Source organism: Nymphalis io, chromosome 9, assembly GCF_905147045.1.
Source record: "Nymphalis io chromosome 9, ilAglIoxx1.1, whole genome shotgun sequence".
In the NCBI taxonomy this organism is placed as follows: Eukaryota; Metazoa; Arthropoda; class Insecta; order Lepidoptera; family Nymphalidae; genus Nymphalis; species Nymphalis io.
In genome coordinates this window covers 5,970,596-5,987,195 of record NC_065896.1, presented here as the reverse complement: position 1 = coordinate 5,987,195, position 16,600 = coordinate 5,970,596, and the positions used below count along the sequence as shown (strand labels likewise).

Below are 16,600 nucleotides of genomic sequence, written 5' to 3'. Positions count from 1 at the left end.
ATACACATATACATACATACAAATATATATATAATTATTATATAACATATACATATTATATATAATTATAGAGTATAAAATTATATATAGATAAATTATAAACCACATACTATTTCATACATACATACATATTTAAAAATACTCAATGAATTCGACTTCCGAATATCTGTAGGTAGTGCATTCCAAAGTTTGATGGTTTTTGCAGTAAAAGAGTTACTGTAGGTTTGTGTCCGGCTGCAGGGGGTAACTAGTTTATTATCATCCGAAGAACGCAGGTTGTGTGCGCTATCGCAACCAAGAAATTTAAAGCGTTCTTTAAGGTAAGATGGTGTGTGATCGATATAAAGAATAGAGTAGAGAAGAGATAAGGCGTGTAGATTTCTTCGTAGTCTGATTGGCAGCCACTTTAACTGAGACCGATACTCAGAGACATGATCAAACTTTCGCAGACCAAAAATAAATCTTATGGCTATATTTTGCAGCCGTTCTAATTTGTTTAGGAGGTCTTCAGTTAAATCCATGTAGCAGACATCAGCATAGTCCAGTATTGGTAAGAGGAACGTATTAGCTAAGCTGATCTTTGCCTTGATAGGCAATAGGTTTTTCCATCGCCTTAAAAAACCAATGATAGCGAAAATCTTACGACTCATTTCAGCGATTTGAGGTACCCAGGAAAAGGAAGCATCAAGAAGTAGTCCAAGATTTCTAACAGTCTCTTGTATGTGTAATATTTGGCCCTCAAATAAGATTGGAGGTAGATGTTTATCTTGGACCCTCGTCAGAAGCTTATGACTGCCAAATATAGCCACTTGCGACTTGCTCGGGTTCACTTTGAGACCGTAAGATTTACACCATTCAGATATCTTTGCCAAATCATGATTCAAGGTTGCAGCTGCCTCATCGATACTGTCTAAAGGAGCGGTAACGTAAATTTGTAGATCATCAGCATATAGATGATAAGAGGAGGAAATAAGTGAAGAGAGAGTATTAATGAATACAGAAAAGAGAAGAGGAGAGAGCACACCACCTTGCGGGACACCGGAAGAAATATCTAGATAGGATGAATATTTATTATTAGCCATTATGCATTGCTGTCGGTTACACAGATAAGAGCGGAACCATTCAATGACAGTAGAATCTATGCTTAGCGATCTTAGGATTGCCAAGCATATGTCATAGTCGATGTTATTAAAGGCATTTGAAAAGTCAAGGAGAGCTAGTACAGTCACGGATTTGTTATCAATACCCTGGCGAATGTCGTCACATACCTTAACAAGAGTTGTAACTGTACTATGGCCTAATCTAAACCCAGATTGAAAAGGGCACGGGATTTTATTAATAGTGAGGAATTGGTTTAGTTGAGAGTGAACAACACGCTCTAACACCTTTGAAAGAAATGGAAGAACAGAAATAGGTCTAAAATGAGAAGGAAGCAAAGGATTGGAAACTTTGGGAATAGGAATCACGAGAGCTTTACGCCATACAGAAGGGAAGGTACCATGTTATAAAGAATAGTTAAATATATGGCATAAAGTAGGCAATAAACTGTTAAGGGTAAGAAGTATAAGTTTTCGACTAATTCCGTCACAACCGATTGCATCAGATTTGATGCATAGGATGTGTTTTTTTAATTCTCCCATGGTAACAGGACTGAATTGGAAAGGAGGCTAGCTAGGGATTGGCAAGGAATGGAGATAGTTGAGTGTGATGGATTTGTACTGATTGTTTAGAGAGGAAGAGGAAATAAAATGTTTATTAAGATCATCTAGATTGAAATTGGCAGGAAACGTTTCCCGCTGACGCCCTATCCCCAATGATCTCAAAAACTGCCATATCCTAGATGTTCCGCTTTTTTCGATAGCATTAGTAATAAACTTACGCTGAGCATCACGACAAAGCATACTGCAACGATTTCGCAGCTGCTTATATTTTAAAAGGTTATTGTTTGTCGCATTTCTTTTGTATCTAGCTTTCGCAGCATTACGCTTTGCCATGAGTGCTTTAATGTCCTGAGTTAGCCAAGGAGCCGGTAGGTGCTTAAGCTTGATAGGTCTCAAAGGGGCATGTACATCCAATAGATCATTTAATAGGGAATTAAATATACTCATTTTATCGTCTATTGAGCTGGCATTATATATTGCGGTCTAGTCGATATTGTTTAGATCAGCCATAAAATTGGGAGTATTCAAATTCTGGTAATTTCGCCCCATGACTATGGTGGGCTTAGCCCGCGGAGGCCGTATCCTATAGGATAAATAAATTAAGTCATGGTAAGAAAAGGCTTCAGCGGGAAGCTGACCATGCTCATCAACATGACTAGGCGAGGAAACAACCATTAAGTCCAACAGCGATGGCAAAGAATTCGGAAAAAAATGAGTTGCGTTTGTATGAAGTACATTAAGGTTACAGCTATTAATTATATTTTTAAAACGTTTGGCGCGTTGATCATCTTTAATTAAACAAGTATTAAAATCTCCCATAATGATTGTGTGATCAACAGACGCACTAAATAGTTCCAACAAATTTTCAAAATTATCAAAATAATTAATAGTAAGGGATGGACTATAAAAAACACCCAGTAGTAGTTTGAGATGGCCGAATTAGACTTCAATAAAAATATGTTCAGATGACTCACAGTATTGTGTAGGAGATTTATTTAAAATAGTAAAGGGGATATGACTACGGAGATATATTGCCACTCCACCACCACCTTTACCGGTCCGATCATTCCGGATCAGATGAAAGCCAGGCAAACAGTAAGAAGTTGAAGGTAAGCAGGGTTTCAGAAAAGATTCGGATACTAGGACGGCATGAATATTTTTACTATCGAAGGAAGACAGGAAATCGGGGTAATGAGAAGGTATACTCTGTGCATTTATATGCACTACATTAAAATTTCTAGTGAAACCGGAGAAAGTTGAATCTAAAAGAGAGTTTAGAGGAAGAGAAGCACTATGAAAACTATCATCACTAGAGGGCACTGCGTCACTAAGATACTCACTATTGTCATTCGAGTCGCTTAAACTGAGAGTGTTTGAAATCATGCTGGTTATATTAACAACCAACTATTATATGTATGTATAAAATACTAAAAATAATAATAATTAAATATATATATATATATATATATATAAGTTCTAACCAAAGCATATTCTCTAACCCGCCAGCAGTATGTGAGATAGCATTTTAAAATTAATATTGAAAATACCAATCATAATAAACAATAGGAGTGGATACAATTTTAAAGATTTAAGTGACACGGTAAAGAAAACAATAAAAAAAAAAACTAAAACATACATCAGTATTATGAATAATTACACAACAAGTATCCATAAACTATAGAACTATTATAACAAGCTATTAAACTAACCCAAAAAAACAAGAAACATTTAAATAATAAAAGGGATATTAAAAAAAAAAGACGTACTAATTAAAGTAATACAAAAATAAGTGTAAGATATTGAATTACTACAGTTATTTAAAAAAAAAAAATTGTCTCTTAATTTTGTAGTTTATGTTATAAATTTAGTCATAATCTAAACTATTTAATGATATATTGATATCAATAGGTAACAGTTGTTCAAACTTCGTACTGGATGATCGCATAAATTTGTTTTATACAATTAACGTGGTTACCAAAACATACATTTCTCGCGAATTAATTATATTGACATTTAATTTATTACTATAGTAAATAAACCCCTTAACGAGGGCATAAGCAATTATACAAACTTACTTATAAACTTTATTTACAATTGCGTTGAAATTGATAAGGCCTTTTCGATCATTAAAATATTACATTTGATATTACGTTTGAGTTATTGAAATATGCGTTTTATCCTACTTGTAATAATTTAAATATAATATAGTGCTAAGATGTGTTTTGTTTTTATGTGTCTCAAGGGAGTCTTTCACAAAGTGAAGGCCATTCTTTTAGCAAAAAAACTCCGTTATGAATGTTATTAGAATCTCGGATATTTTACATTATTAATTTTGGTAGCAAGTTTTTTTAATGTTTGTAATACCTGTTTAATGTATTTCAATTACAATAAAGATAAATGAAAACAACTATAATTGATATGTAACAAAATTCAATTTCCTGTGTAAGTAACAATTTTGATACCATCAAAAGATGATAATGACGTAGATACACGTTACGTCTTCGTTAAAAATAATTATTAAGTAATTAGCCTATTTAATAATATATTATGTATATAAAATAATTGTTTGTTTTATATAGTCAATGATTTAAAGTATACAGCCATAAAATTAATATTTATTAACGAATACTAACTACTTTAAAAATATGTTAAAATACTTGAATCGCATAAAATATAATAAGATGAAAGATGAGGCGAAAACGTTGATGCTGATTTTGATTTAAATCTGTGTATATATAGCGACTCTGTCAGATATATCAGTTTACCCAAATCTCTGTGACAAGGGTCTTTGAATAGGAGATTAAATCATTGGACCAACTAATATTATATGCATAATGTCAAAAACTACTCCGCCTTGAATCTTTAATATATGTAACATATGTACATACTTTACACATATCCAATATACGAGCGAAGTATTTGTTTTTGTCTTTTATTGATTTATTCGATGACCAAAGTAACTTTTTTCATGCTAATTTAAACTATAACATACAAATTAAAATATACAATCGAGTAAGCTCTTACGAGCAGTATTGAAATGAATTTAACAGATGACTTAAAGATAAATCTACCACTTCCAGCAAAAAAGAATAGTAAATAATAGAGTCACTTAAATTCTCTCCTAAAACTCTACTTTTCGAGAAGCGTTTCTTGAGCAGACTCTCTCCAGCGTCTTATTTGCTTTCTTTGTTTCAACCAATCGTCATGAAAGCTTACATATACGTTGTTAGAGGTATAGAGAAGTGGTAGCACGTGGGCACGTGGCACGTTAGCGGAAATAAGTTTTCAATAATTTTGCTATATTGCATTATAAAAGTAACGGCTAATATGGAGAAGCTTTGAGCTTATTATATCACTGTTTTAGTGAGTTGATGGAACGTGCAGATTTTGACTGCCTCGTTGGTGTAGTTGCTAAATATATGGCCATATATCCAGCGATCCTGGGTTCGGACCTCAGGTCGAACCGATAAAAGTTATTGGAATTTTCTTTCGAAAAAGCCCAGAGTCTAGAAGTTGGAAGTGCACTCGCGTGCCTTGAAATACAAGCAAAGCCTAAACTTTTCGTCGCTCCTAAACTTATCTCGGTCGTTTCGGATTTGATTTTGAGATTTGATCGATTATGAGAGTGGGCGAATAGAGAGTGCACCTGTGTTTGTGACATTACATTTGTGAACTATAATATGTCCTGCGTAGTTGGTTAGCCTCCCTTGAGTGTAGTCGCCATGGCATTACTATTTCCAACGCTTGTAAAATTTAATTATACATTAAATTAAGAATTATAATGACGAAAGATACTTCAGTATTCTTTATCAATGATTTGATATCTTATTAATAAGGGTCACAATGAAACAAGTATGTCCAATTGATCACAACTCTTTTAAAAAACAAAAAATATTAGTATTGTTTGTAAAATACTATTTGAAGTAAATAAAAATAAAAAATCGTCGCTTTTATTTGTTAGAAGCGTTTTAATAACAGCAAAGTTTTAAAAAAACTCAAGGTCAAAAAGGTCAGTTTTATAATTCAGTGCATTTTAAGTATTTTCAAGTCAAATCAAATCTAGTTTGTTGCTCCCTTGTTATATAATAGAAGTTTTTTAATATACGTTAATATATTTTAGACGAACAAAATAACGTGACTTCGCAGATTTGGTATAAATCGTATTACATATTATTTATGACTTTTACTATGCTATCCAACCTTATTTTATTCGAATTCTTAAAGCGCGATCTAAGTTGTCAGTAGAAATAAGACATGCGTGGCTGCGCAAATGTAGTTTTTAGGATCAAAAGCGGCTCGACTTTGATCGAGTGGTTCTTAGTTTAGGCTAGCGATTCCAAAACGCATAAGCCTATAAGCTTTTTATAAGCCTTCAGACATGCCGTATAATAATATAATATAATAGGTAATATTAATGTATAATGTATTGTATATACATTATACATTTATATTACCAGTACCTATTATAATAAACCTATATAGTGTAAATTTCTTAAGAACCTGCAGTTTCGTCCGTATGGATTTCGTTATATGACTAAATCCCTCGTTCAGTTATTTTTATTATGGATTAAGTAACTTTAAAAAGTTTAAATATAATTTAAACATACTTTGTAACTTTTTTCAGAAGCTTACATACTTACATAGATATTTGTATATTTTTAACTTAAAAAAGAATCTGATGACAAGTTCATATTTTCATCTTTTAGTTTTCTTACTAGTAAAATTAATATGATAACGAAAAAATTTCCATCTAACTATATTATCAAGAATCTCTTTAAAATATGATTTACTTTAACATTAATTTATGATTTACAGTGCCCGTTCTCCAATCCGGTCGTCAAGCGTGGAATACAGAAGGCCAGAGAGGAGTGTACAGTGGGGTGCGGGTGGCGTTCGCATCCATACCCCCATGCTTGAACCCTTGGCAGACAATTCAAATAGAAGGCAGTTTGGGATGGGCGTTGTTGGCAGATTTTTCCGGTACGTCTGTTAATTTATTAAACTTCATTGTGCAGCATTATCACTACTTTATGAAATTGCTTCGATTACATTTTGCGGATAAAGTTGATTTACACGAATTTGTGAAGCCAGTACTTTGTTGATGGTTAATATATTACTAATTTAGTAAATAATATATAAATACTTACCTTACTTATGAGCATTGCTTGACACATGATTAGTTAAACGATGCTTCTTATTTCGAATGTCAATATGTGACAGAATGAGCGAAATCAGTGTTAACTGAACAATGCTTAACTGAACAGCCTCTAAGCAACGTTTATAAGCAAGGCCGATAGATTCCAAAAACATTTACTTATAATTTGAATAATTTCTTCGTTTAATAATACTTTAATGTAATAAGTATTGTGTCTTGTGTCATTAGTTACCTAGCTGTTTTGTTAAACACAGACTTATATTTCTGACATTTGAAATAAGAAGACACAATATAATTACCTAAACATCCCCTTAAACAAAATTAATTGGTCTTTACCAATATGTCTACGGCTTTCCGTAGATGTAATATATTGCTTTAAAAATATACAATACTTATTACTTTATATATTTTTATTACAAAATATTAATATATATATGATACAGTACACAGTAACAGCCTGTTAATGTCCCACTGCTGGGCTAAGGCCTCCTCTCCCTTTTGAGGAGAAGGTTTGGAGCTTATTCCACCACGCTGCTCCAATGCGGGTTGGTAGAATACACATGTGGCAGAATTTCAATGAAATTAGACACATGCAGGTTTCCTCACGATGTTTTCCTTCACCGTTAAGCACGAGATGAATTATAAACACAAATTAAGCACATGAAAATTCAGTGGTGCTTGCCCAGGTTTGAACCCACGATCATCGCTTAAGATTCACGCGTTCTTACCACTAGGCCATCGCGGCTTATATATGATAAGCTTATATATGATAAGCAAACTGAAAATACAGCACTAGTATTGATTTTTAAGACTGAATTATTAATGGATATATGTAGGACATTACGGATTCTACTTTGTTGTAAGCGACTAAGTGACTATGATTACATGATTCAAATGCAGCTCAGTGCACTCCATGTTTCTGAGTGCTACCGTAATCAGTTTTAATATTAAATTGTTGTAGCACATTGTAAATGCCTGGATAGACCAGTGGACGGGTATACGTAAATATAAACAGAAGTTGACAGGTTCAAATGCAAGGACAAAAGCCATTCACTTTTAATTATATAATTTTTAAATTGATTAATATATATTGATTTGCGATAAAAGAAATTAGTGAATGAAATTCAGTCAAGTGTGACCATCAATCTACAGTGGAGCAGTGTGGTAGAATAAGTTCCTAAACTCTCTTCATATAAGAGATTACTTATCATATCTATGTACAGTTTATATAACGATGCTATTTAAAAAAATATATTAAATACTTATACATCGTTCCTGTTCTTAGTGCCGTATTTAATCACTATATATGATATTGAAAAAAAATATATACATAAATGGATATTTATATTATTCCAATAAATTTTTGCTTCATCCATCATATTCAATCAACTATCGGTTTTTGTTTAATCTGTCTATTTATCTGACACGATACTATTATTTCAATGTAGTTTTGTTCGTTATGTTATTTCCTCATGTTGACCCATTTTTTATCTTTATGCGAAAATAATGAATATCATAGACAGTTGATTTATTTATTTATTCTTAGTACCTTCAGAAATTCTGATTATACCTTTATTTACAAATCAAAATGTACATTATTCGAATAGATTCTCACGATGCTGCTGAATCGACACCGCTGTTGAATTAAGATAAAATTAAATTAAAAGCTACCATTGATTGTGGAGTCGATCATATTGTTAGTGAACGTAGAAAGTACAATACTATTGTACTCACCAATTGTATTCTCAGTACTCAGTCTTATAAAATTTTTAGTGCATTTTCTGTGATTTTCAAAATTGTTTGAAAGTTTTTTTTTCGTTTATATATACAAGCTAATCTAGTTGTGGTCTGAGAAAACTGTTTTACATTTAGTCAATAATGTAATATTAGTATAATGCAAGATTATTATCACAATTTAAGTAAGCTTTTAGTTAAAGTTTTGTAACTTATGTATGCTACTTTTAGTAGAAAGTTTTAATTCGACTAAAAACCGCCACTCTGCGAAAGTACTCGTCGTAGAATAAGCATATGAAATGTTTAAAGTGACATAAAGTAACATGCGACAATAATTATTATGCTTAAAGAGTGTTTAAGAATAGAAATTAAAATACCATATAACCTTACGTTGGTTATCAACATAATATAACGGTCTGGTCAAGCATCGAGATAAAATAAAACCAATGCAGTTCTAGTATTATGCTTTGGTTTTCGATTAAAATAGCTAATTCTGTATTCTGTTTTTTACGGTATCTGATTTTTAAATTTTATTCTTTCTCTCATATACATTTGCCCATTTAGTGTTGTTGAAAACTCTCTGTAAATAAAAACTAGAGTTCATTGTTCATCTGAAAACTACCTTTTATACAAATAAAAAAGAACGCTGTCTGCGGTTGGGGGCGAATCATTTTCAGGATTACTCGTTGGATAGAGACTCGTTGAGCTATCGATCCACGTCATAATTATTAAAGAGCTCCGCAAAGAGCTTAGCCGTCTATGAAGCTCACCTGATGTTTGCATAATATTTATTTTTTCATATTTTGCACGAAACGTATTTAGTTTAATGCTATACTAATCAAAATGGAAATAAATTTTATGCATTGCATTCAAACGAATACGTTTTGATTATACATTGAAATTATATAGAGGTTATTAATTTCAGCATCGATTTTATTTATTATGAGCTTGTAGTTGTGACTAATGATTTGGATGATAAATGTAAAGATTTAAAGCTTTACATAAAAACGTTGCTTGGCGGTATAGCTAAAAACTGATTACTGCTAAACAACATTTATAACCTAAGGCCGTTAATTCTTATTTATTATCTAGGTAGGTTGTTTTGCTTGGACAAATTTAAGTACTTTAACTATATTATATCCTTCTAATGTATATCGGCCAGCCATACTCTAGGGAGACTAACCAATTACGCAGGTGTGCAGTGCACTAGTGTGTGCGCAAGCACAATTGCATTATCATTTCGCTGAGATAGAAGATCTTAGTAACTTTTTATCGAGCTGCGTTTTGAACCTAAGAATCTGCGGTTTTAGAAGTTTGCCGCTAACCCAACGAGGCTGTCTCAATATATAATGTATTTATTAATATTTAGAAATAACGGATCAGCCTTTTAAAATTAAGCTAACGGTTCCGACGTAATTTATTTCAAAGAGGGACAATAAGAAATTATATGTTTTACTTTTCCCAAAATAAAATATGTTATTACGAAGATATATATGTTTATCAAGAAAATAAATCCTCGTATAGTGTTATTTAATGTTAATATAGTTAAAGTATTTACAAATTTTACCCTTTTAAATAATATATTAAGCAAAACAAGTTCTTAATACGAATTAAAAATTTGAACAAAAAGTTTTTTATGAAAAAATGGACCATCTAATGGTAAGTGGTCCATTGTCCATAGACATTGCATCGCAATAAGAAATATCCACTTCTTACATTGTCGATCTAAGATGGCGTGTCCATGGTCAGGCACAATTAATTACATTGTCTCACTCACTCAACTCATAGTATTACGAATTGCTATTTGGTGATCAATAATAAGAATAAACAGTGAGTGGTAAAATATAATTATGTATTAAGGTAAATTTAATAAACGAAATTACGCTTGAGATGTTCGTATTGCAATACTAAGTACTTTAAGGATTTCACAAAATGAAAATCTACTTTTAATTTCATAACTTGCTTCATTTTCTTTAACCGCATAGAAGTTATTACGTATTCTTTGAACACGAACAAGTTTCTGTTGTTTGTTAGTTTTATAAATAATGAAAAGTTTGGGACTTGAACAGCGTGAAGCTTATTAGCTTTGTTGTGGATAGTAGCTGAGAAACGAGATACAAAATATCCTTTTTGACTTTTGATATTTCAAAACGTAATAAGATGGTTGCATTTTCAAATCCTTTAAGTCGATTCAAATGAAATTTTTACACATGAATACTATAACGAATATTTCCATATTAATACTATATCATCATCAATTAGTAATTTTTAAATGTAGATTGCGTTGCTGCTTGGTAATTAAAACATGTAAGCACGTGTAAAAGGTGTGTGGAAATATAATACATATAAAAAAATCCTTGTAGCAAAAAGTTTTAATACTAAAATGCATACAAAAACTTCACGTTTATTATGCTAGGTAGATATGTTTTGCTCAAAATATAAAATAGTGACAAGCCCATATATAACAAATTCTAAAGCTGTTTAAAAATATGCGTTAGGAAGCTTTCAAATTCGTAGCAGGTAACCCGCAATTCTGCAATGGAACAACGTCGTAGAAACCAGCAGTATAATATCATTTATATATTTGTGAATCTAAACCAGATGTAAAAGTATAATTAAACATCTATATCGATAACAAAACATATTCAATGTGATATATTTAAAGGGAAATTGTATAATTAACTTACATAGAAACGAGTGGTTGGTTCTTGTCATAATTCACCTGTGGCCTCAATATATTTCCCTGCTTACCAGAAACTCCCATTTTAACTTTATGTAATGGATTTTTAAATTAATACCTCGTGGACATGGCATTGGGTGTTATTTATGAGATGGTATTTCGCGATTTTCTCTCTTTCGATCTCAGCGGTATTACTTATATAAAATATTTAATTGTAGCTACTTTAAAATGGAATGCTTATTTTATTTATGATACCTACGGATTATGTTTTAAGTGTTAACTATTATAAAAAGTTTTTAGCTACAATATTTAAGCATTTTGTTGTATCTTATAATTATTTATTGGACTAACTGCTGTGAGTTTCACGTACGTTAAATATGTTACTGTCCCGCCCCGTACATTGTAGTGTGATGTTATATAGCATTTCTTTTCAAGTTGAACTGGTGGATTTTTTATTTAGCGCATATAAACCATCAAAAAAAATCTTATCTTTATATGTATAGATTAGTCATGGAATAAATATATTTGTTTTTGGTAATTAGTAAATTAAACACATAGAAACTTAATGGTGCTTTGGTTTGAACCGGCAATATCTGGGATTATTTGATGATACACAATTATTTACTTTAGCTCCTAGTCTTTTATAGTGTTTGATGTATTAAACACTACGTTGCTATCGTATATGTAAAGTTATATATATATATATATGAGAATGTTACTGTTACCGTTACTGTATAATTGTATTAATTTTTTGGAAATATATTGACATAACACAATCAAAAATCTAATAATTTAAATCAATGTTATTCACAGTCGATCCCTTCGCAAATCTGTGACGCATCAGGAAGAGATTGTTCAGCAATTAGACGAACTAACGGACTACAGGCCATATTTTACGTGGTGGGTTAGTACGGTACAGACGCTGGTGTTGCTTCTTTCACTTCTATGCTACGGGTTCGGTCCAGTCGGCTTCGGAAGACACACACATTCAGGACAAGTCCTAGTGAAGAGCCTCAGTTTACAACAGGTAAAGTTTTTAGACGTCATTTTATAAATAAAGAATAACAATATTTATTTCTATAACATTTGCTAACACAACAGTAAGTAACTAGTTAAAGTTTTTATTTTGTTATTCAGTATTCAAAAAAGAAATTAAAGTAAACATTTTGTTTTATTACGCTGAAAATATGTTAAAATATAAAAACTAAAAAAAAATTTAATCATTAATTTATAATATAGAATCTGTATCTGTAATGTGAAATGTACTATTGCGCATTGCATACTCATTAGTACTGACAATTATTTAGCTTCGAATATTTGTTCAAAAGTTTTTGTGGATTACCATTTAAGTTTAAGTTCTTCTTTTCTCGAATTTAATAAAAACATAACATTGCAATTTTGGTATTAAAAAAGTGCTTGTTATATAAGAGATACATAAGGTTCAAGATTGTAAGAGAACTTTAGGAAAGGAATAGACATCTCTAGGGAGAAATGAAACCGCTATTTAGAAGTTATTTCTTCGTATAGTTTTAAATAGCTCACGTTAACAACGCAAAGCTTTTAGACAAAACACATTACCTTAGGTTTAATGCAAACAGAATAAGTAGGGCAACTCAACTCGTTCTATTCGTTAAACATATTTCCAGACGGTTTGGCAAGACTAGCTGATCTCTGATATGCTATGTAAAAAATATATTAAATAATAAACGTAAAGAAATTACGAATTTAATTACGTATTTTAATTTAAAAAATCAACTTTGAAAAAAAATCTGTATGTTCAAAATAATATTTTAATATTTAAAATATCTACTAAGCCAATGCTCACATCTGAATAGAATTGTCGTGATTTGCAAACTCCAACTTGAAGATTGTATTATATAGTTTTGTATGTTATTTACCAAATTTATAATATCTCCAATAGTTAAAAGCATTGTTAGCAACAGATTTTTGGAAAGTATACAAAATATGCTATACACTAAAAGGTTAATTTACTGAGGTCTTTATTTTGGTTACACGAATTTGTTAACTAATGTGTATGGACAATACAAGTCTAATGCTTCTTTATTGAATAAAGATTAAAAAAAACTAATTAAAAAAAATTGGAACGGCTTAACGATTTTCTTTGTCTTGACAACTATCAACTTTATATATGGAATATTTATATGAAATAATTGCAGTAATAATCCAATGTTATTTTTTATTGATTATTATCAGCATATGGCTGATATAAGAAGCGTGTTTTCGAAACTTAAATAAAATTAAAAACTATATCTATTTTATTACATCATAGTCACATTTAGTGTATTAATCGTATTTATGAAACATTGAACATACAGTTTTATACGAGTTCAGTAATCGCTTTATAACGTATTTTAAAGTCAAGGAATTCAATAAGTTTCCTTTAATACAATAATATTTTAAGATCCGTAATAAATATTTTTTTAAGGTATATAACTAAATAATATTCTTTTTTATTTTGGTGTTATTAGTTGATTATGGTATTGCTTACTCATCTTCTTTTCTCATTTAAAATAAAAAAAACTTTCCTCACTATAAATTTCTCAAAAAATTTTATTATGAAAGTATTAGCAGTCATTCAGAATTTTAAAAATCACTTTAATTTTCGAAGCTTCAATGGACTTCTCATTTATCATCTTTAACGGAAAATCTCAGCTATACTAGAACTAACTAATTAGAAAATTTAGACAGCCAAAAAATACTGTGTGATTTGTATTTTAGTTATTTATATAGTATTATGTCTTACAAAATATAACTTTGGGTAACTATACTGGTGGTAGGGCTTTGTGCAAGCTCGTCTGGGTAGGTACCACCCACTCATCAGATATTCTACCGCAAAACAGCAATACTTGATATTGTTGTGTTTCGGTTTGAAGGTTGAGTGAGCCAGTGTAATTACAGGTACAAGAGTTCCCAAGATTGGTGGCGCATTGGCTATAAGCGATGGTTGACATTTCTTACAATGCCAATGTCTAAGGGTGTTTGGTGACCACTTACCATCAGGTGGCCCATATGCTCGTCCACCTTCCTATTCTATAAAAAAAAAGACAATATCAAACTACAAAAAAAAAGAGTTGTTTTGGCTTTTGTTTGGGCCTTGGAGCGGAACTTCTCTTGTGATATTTTTTATCGAAGCCGTATTTACGGTTTCGTAACTTTGTATTTACATATTATTATGTATTAAAATAATATTTCGGTATTTTGATGATTTGATTCTGCTAAGTACATACCATCCTGGGGTATTGGGTATATGGAGTAAACGATTATATCACATGATGCTAAATACATTTTTACATTTGCACATTAATAAGTTGATATCCAACTTATTTAGTTCATTTTTTTTGGATAAACGGGATATATGTTTAAAAAAAAAATTAAAAAAAGGCAGGAATTATTGCCTCTAAGCAGGATTTAATTATAAATATTGAATGCACTTAACAATAACTGACAACAAACTCAATATCTTCAGTAGATCTACATTCTAAACCAGTTATAGCTTTACATTAAATTAATTTTGTGAAATGACAAATCAGAAGCTTTTTTACAAATCTTCTCGAATAAAGAATTTGGTGTGAGACGTTGTTGTTTGGTTGAAACGATAAGTTTATTATATAAAGCTGTAATAAAAGTGTAGGTAATAGATGTCAGTGTAGTTGCATGTAAAAATTAGTAGTCGAATAAAAACTATTCGTGTCGTATAATAATGAGCAATTAACAAATACAAAGCTTTCACTGCGGTAGGTGGAAGGTCGTCACGACAAAGTAAGAGTATTAACGAGTGAGTGGGATCTAGGTCACATAGGCTTTGTATGCAACCCTTTGTCTAGGTTTTTTTCAGCTAACCTAGTGATACCATCTTTAAACATGAATGACCGCACTTTATTAATTTAATTTACTTTAAAGTAACAAAAACTTTATCCGAACCAGTTTTTAATTAAAAAGTGGTAATTAATTAATGACAATGGACTGAGTATGAATAATAAGTAAAGTTCCTAATTATTACCTTTTATAAAATTTATCAAACGGTTTTATTCTGCTTAAATTAATAAATTACTATTACTTATATGTTTTTAATTTGCTTAATCTTTCTTCATCAGGTTGAATGGGAAGAACCAGCTTCATTTTGGCTTGGACCTCGAGCAGCAGATCTTATACATTTAGGAGCAAAATTCGCACCGTGTATGAGAAGGGATGCTAGGATCGCGCGTGCAATAGCTGCTTCAGCTAGACGGGAGCGGGATACGGCATGTTGCATACGAAATGACGACTCAGGTTGTGTGCAATCTTCCAAGGCCGATTGTTCGGTGAGTCACATTGTATGCTTACATTTTATACGTCTTTCAACGAGCTAAAAATGTTTTTTAAAACAAACATGGCGTAAGGTGGCCTCGATTTTTGTTTGAACTGTTAATTGTTATTACTTGAAATTTAAATACTTTACTTATTTAATGTTTAATTACTCGCACGCACTCAGATTAGAGGATTAGTGTCCAAGGTAAGTTTTAAATTTTCTTGTTATTTTAACCTAATTTCTTTATGTTGTTTTAACCTGATTTCTTAATTTATGTTACTTGTTATAATTTTTAAATTTACATTTTATATTTTGGTCATATTTTCCAGAATACAATATCTACGTGGAAAAAGTGGTCTTCAGGAGAATCAGGGCCAGGTGGTCGAATATCCGGTTCAGTTTGTGGATTAGATCCTAAGTAAGTTGATTAGATATCAATAATCATAAACGAACTTGTTTGAAATAGAGTGTTTGTCTCTATTGAATGTATTAAAATCATTGAAAAGATGTCAAAAAAAATTTAATTTCAATACACTTATACACTATGTATTGGTTGTTTTCAGGTTTTGTGAAGCACCGCGATCAATAGCTCCCCACGAGTGGCCAGATGATATAACAAAATGGCCAATTTGCCGCAAGTCTGTTTTGGATGGTTCAGCTGCTGCCGGTCGTGCTGGTCACGCGGCAGAGCATATGGCATGCGAAGTAATCGGCCACCCCTGCTGTATAGGTGTACACGGCCAGTGCGTCATCACTACGAGAGAGCACTGCGATTTTGTTAAGGGTTATTTTCACGAAGAAGCTTCGTTGTGTTCACAAGTAAGTTTACTAAACTAACGATGATTTATTTGAAAATATTTTGTTTCATTGGCTAAAAAATTTTGATATTTTTAACATTAACAACAACTTATTAATGTGCCCGATATTACGCAAAGCCTCAAAGAAAGAAACAAAGGGATTCATGTCAAGAAGAATGCTTTTTTGATTTTTTAAGAATCTGTTCCATTATGGGCTGGTTCGTATTTGGCCACCCCTAAAAATATACCAATGAGAAATAAAAT

General features: G+C 31.4%; 1 protein-coding gene across 2 annotated transcripts in view; it reads left to right on the top strand.

The window, feature by feature from the left end:
* Nucleotides 1-16,600, top strand: part of LOC126770762 (inactive rhomboid protein 1) — a 138,582-nt gene that overhangs the window by 120,522 nt on the left and 1,460 nt on the right. The window contains exons 5-10 of one of the 2 annotated variants that reach the window (XM_050490308.1): nucleotides 6,477-6,641; nucleotides 12,044-12,257; nucleotides 15,346-15,552; nucleotides 15,723-15,743; nucleotides 15,869-15,957; nucleotides 16,103-16,358. In XM_050490308.1, coding sequence (XP_050346265.1) covers nucleotides 6,477-6,641; nucleotides 12,044-12,257; nucleotides 15,346-15,552; nucleotides 15,723-15,743; nucleotides 15,869-15,957; nucleotides 16,103-16,358 — 952 coding nt within the window. The remainder of the gene's footprint in view (nucleotides 1-6,476; nucleotides 6,642-12,043; nucleotides 12,258-15,345; nucleotides 15,553-15,722; nucleotides 15,744-15,868; nucleotides 15,958-16,102; nucleotides 16,359-16,600) is intronic. The other variant, XM_050490309.1, reaches the window with a different exon arrangement.